Here is a 3943-nt window from a genome sequence, read left to right as displayed (position 1 = left end):
CGTAGTGTTCACTCGTGTCTCTGTTGTCTCGAAAAAAACACCGATGTTCGTGGTGTGAGAACCCAGTGATAGCTGTCACGCTGTGTTGTCTTGTTTTGACACAGTGCCTCATCCTCTCCCACTACAGTGCATTGTAGTGCTGCCTGATCCCTCGCTCTGCGCATTGCACCCCCCCCCCCCCCCCCACCTCGCTGTTCGGACATCTACGCCAACGCCACAGCTCCCAAGTGACCTCACTAACAGCTGTCGCTGCTAAACTTGCTCCTTTCTTCAGTGCTCAACCCATAGCTCCATCTGAAAATGACTTTGGAACTTTGTGGATTCCGTCATGTCATTCAAATTGCCTGCAACAAAATTATCTCAAGCTACACATACTTTATGAAACTAGTAAAAAATGAAAGGCTTCAAGCAAGAAGTACACGAGGCCATTGAACCTTTTTGCAGTACCCACTGTGGAAGACACTGGTGTGCAGTAAAAACAGTAGACTGTTGAAGTTAAAACTGGAGCCTTTGCATGAATGTATGCCTGGCAGGTTAGCTGATGTTTGGCATTAAAGTGAAAGCTCGCTAACTGGACCACTGTTAATTCAGAAATCCCATCGAACTGCCAGCTTGGTCACAGTCAGTGTTCATAAAGTCTATGGTGTCGTTCGCTCGCCAATTAGGACGCTACGAGTCTTACACCGGTTAACTCGAACGTGCGCCTGAATTTGAGTATACCTGTTGTTTGTAAATGCTTTTTCTTCAATAGTGAAAGAAGCCAGAATGACGAAAGGAAATCCATCTGAGACAGTGGAATCGCGAGTGAGCTTGGCAACTTGATTGCTCATAACGTGTGCGATTCTTGTGCAAATGCAGTAGACATGAAAGAGGAAATTTGATACCTTTCAAGTGATATTTGCTGTGGGGTTCACACCTCTACTCAAATTTTTGCTGCTGCCATTATTGATTGTTGTAATAGTGTGATATGGTATGGTTAATGGGGTTTAACATCCCAAAGCGACTCGGGCTGGGGGGGATGCTGTAGTGGAGGGCTCGCATGGCTGGGATTTGAATCCATGACCCTGGGGGGGCAGCAACCAAACACCACAGCTGCTAAGCCACAATGGCAGGTTTTATTACACGATGCTCCATACTATGAATTCCTCTCACTAGCTGGCAGCCATCAATACTTAGTCTCGCTGCAGGTCTAGTAAATCTAAATTTGACGTATAGAACTGAAAAAGGTTTGACATGCATTACACAAGCAGTAAAACCTGCCTGGTGTGCAGCTACGTTATGCGTGGGGCTTCCACTTTGCAGTCAAAATATTCTGAGGCTTCTGCCAAATGGGGGAGACCTGATGAGTGGCTCTCCAGGAAACAAAAGTCTTTCAGTAATTTTCAATGAGCCTAACTCTTCCCGCAGTACCCTGTGAAATTTCAGATTCTATGGTGGCACTGCAAGGCAGTTAGACACAACCGCATAGTATTTACACAAGCAAAACAAAAAGGCTGGAATGAGTGAGAAAGTTGTCTTCCAGTTGTGTCACTGGCAGGAAGTGCAAATAAAAGGCATGTGTGCTGGAAGCAACACATCTCCTTCGCAAAGCAGTAAGGCATGCTGCATGAAGGCGAAAGCTGCCTCCTACTACATTGAGCACACATGGTCATGTCCAGAAAGTTTATTCTACTTTAACATCTAGGGAGATCGGTTCATGTACATTCTAGCTGACCAGAAATACAAAGCTGTTAGTATTATGTACTGCCAGCTAACTTCAACAGCACTACTCTCTTGAAACAAAATTTTTCATTTTATTTACAGGGGTAATTCTGCATGTGATCCTCAAACTGCCCACATCTGCTTAGGCACACATTGAAGTTAACAATTACTTTGTTCAGTGTAGCCACAGAACCACTCTGTCCATGTTCTGACAATAGCGACAATCCTTTTATACTTTTGAAAATTACATGCACTAGCTTTTGAATGCAGTACAAATATAACACGAAGCATATGTCCCATTAGCGCAAAGGCTGCCATCCATGCATGAAATTCCTTAGTGACGTCACCTTGGAGAGGTGATAGTTGCTCTCGCATGACATCAGCAGTAGACTAGAAGATAGTGACATCTACAGCAAAGAAAAATAAAATTTCTTCCAAGGATGTGGGGAATTGAACCAAGGCGAGCACACCGCCCATATGCCACAAACCTATCTCACTTCTTTGCGAATAAAAGTGAACCTAGTGTAGTGTTTTCTTACTCAGTGCTAAAGAGTAGGTCTGCCATTAGAAAAGAAGGAACCTTTAATGAACCTCGCAACAGAGCTTACGATGAGCTTCATCCACATAGGAAGCTGTGTTTCCTGTGCAGCTTGTGTTAAAAGCTGCTCAGCTCTCGGCAGTGCTTTCTTTCATCAGAAATAGCAGAACCAACCAATACCCTGGCACGGTTACAGCACAAGCAGATGCTTGAATCAACCGCATCCTTGCAGTGGCCACCAATGCTACTGCAAAGACATTGCATCCAACTGGCGAGATTGGTGTCAGACCATGTTAGCAGTAACTGTAGCACCTTGACACAGTCTACCGCGCATGTCAGTCCTCCTGCGCATGCGTACAAAACGAACCGCATTCCCGGCTTTTTACTTGATTCCTTAACTCTGATTTCAAGACATTTACCAACTCTCACAGGCGCTGGCAGCCATAAATTGTTAACTCAAGGTTTTCAAGTGCGAGGATGTGCTGGAGCTTCTCGTGATCCGAAGCTTTGCAGTAGGGTCACTAGGGAAGTTGAACTACATCAGTAGGGAAGTTGAATCACATCACTAGGGAAGTTGAATCACACAGAAAGCTGGGCGTCACTGAAACTTCGCCACGTCCCGGCCGAACACCTTCTCGAACCGTTCCCTGTCCACTATCCCACCGTGCTTGAGCGACACCAGGAGCGGGTCATTCGGAGCGCTGTACCGGTGCAGTTGGACGTACCACGATCCCCACTTCTGGCCCGAGTCGGCGAACTCGGCCACGTCGGACGTGTCGTAGACGTGGTCCTGCCGGCTGCCCCAGAAAGTCATGTGGGCGACGCGCAGCTTGGTGCAGTCCTTGTTGACGTACATGATTCCGATGACGCGCTCGGCTATGAAGCCCGTCAGGAAGAGCACGATGGTCGCCGACATCGTGACGGATAGGAGCATCGCGTTCATGGATCGCGACGTCCACTCCATGTATTCGGCCAATATGATCGGCGGTGCTATGGCGAGAGTGAATAAGGCCTGGTAGATCTTGACACGACAGAGCATTCGAAGTGACTTGATGTATGGGTAGTGGAAGATAGTCGTCCATTCCTCCCCGTCGTCCGACAGCGCCTCCGACTGGTCCGGCTTCTGTGGCGTCGCTGCCTTGTGCGCCGATTCGTTCTCGATGAACCTCCGGGACAACGCAGTGCAGGCGACGGTGTTCGGGCAAAGCAACGACCGCGGCGTGTGAAGGACGCACGAGAATCGCGTCGCACCGGTCAGCGCGGGCGCTGTGCCGAGCGATCGCCGCAGCGTGCGCACGGTGAGAGGCAGCAGCGAGGGAAGTCTATGCGCCATGGTGTCGTTCTTGAACTCACATCAGTCGGTTGTAGTTCGCGCTAGCAGGAACAGAGCGTTTACGCCGCTTCGTCCGGAGATCCGTAAAGGCTCACGAAGCTCTCCAGCAGCAGCCCCCGGCTTCGCGGCTGCTCCTCCGCGTGCTTTTTTGCACGTGAAAATTAGCGCGCCAGTTGTTCTCACGGTGGACGGCAAATTTACCATCACGCTATTGGAACGTCAAAGAGCGGTATATTCAAACGAGTTTTCCTTCCGTGACCCGTGCCGTAACTTGCGTTCGCATGACACGTTATTGCTACGTGTCTGAATACTATCTGAATACTATATTATTATCCCGCGCACAGTTACATCTACGACTTCTCAGCCTGGCT

The 3943-nt window shown here is 48.6% G+C and overlaps 1 protein-coding gene across 1 annotated transcript; it reads right to left on the bottom strand.

Annotated features, from left to right (window-relative positions):
• Positions 1-1648: 1648 nt before the first annotated feature.
• On the bottom strand, positions 1649-3727 carry LOC149346644 (transmembrane protein 186). The gene has a single exon (XM_089586560.1). The coding sequence runs from the start codon at positions 3570-3572 to the stop codon at positions 2838-2840; it is 735 nt and encodes a 244-aa protein (XP_089442686.1). The 5' UTR covers positions 3573-3727; the 3' UTR covers positions 1649-2837.
• Between the last annotated feature and the right edge of the window lie 216 nt (positions 3728-3943).

Source organism: Amblyomma mixtum, chromosome 4 (genome assembly GCF_055824585.1).
Source record: "Amblyomma mixtum isolate Tamu chromosome 4, ASM5582458v1, whole genome shotgun sequence".
Lineage (NCBI taxonomy): Eukaryota > Metazoa > Arthropoda > Arachnida > Ixodida > Ixodidae > Amblyomma > Amblyomma mixtum.
This window is presented reverse-complemented; position numbering and strand designations above follow the sequence as displayed.

Coding starts and splice junctions, on each gene's coding strand:
- LOC149346644 (XM_089586560.1), bottom strand. CDS start 3,572: ATGGCGCATAGACTTCCCTCGCTGCTGCCTCTCACCGTGCGCACGCTG.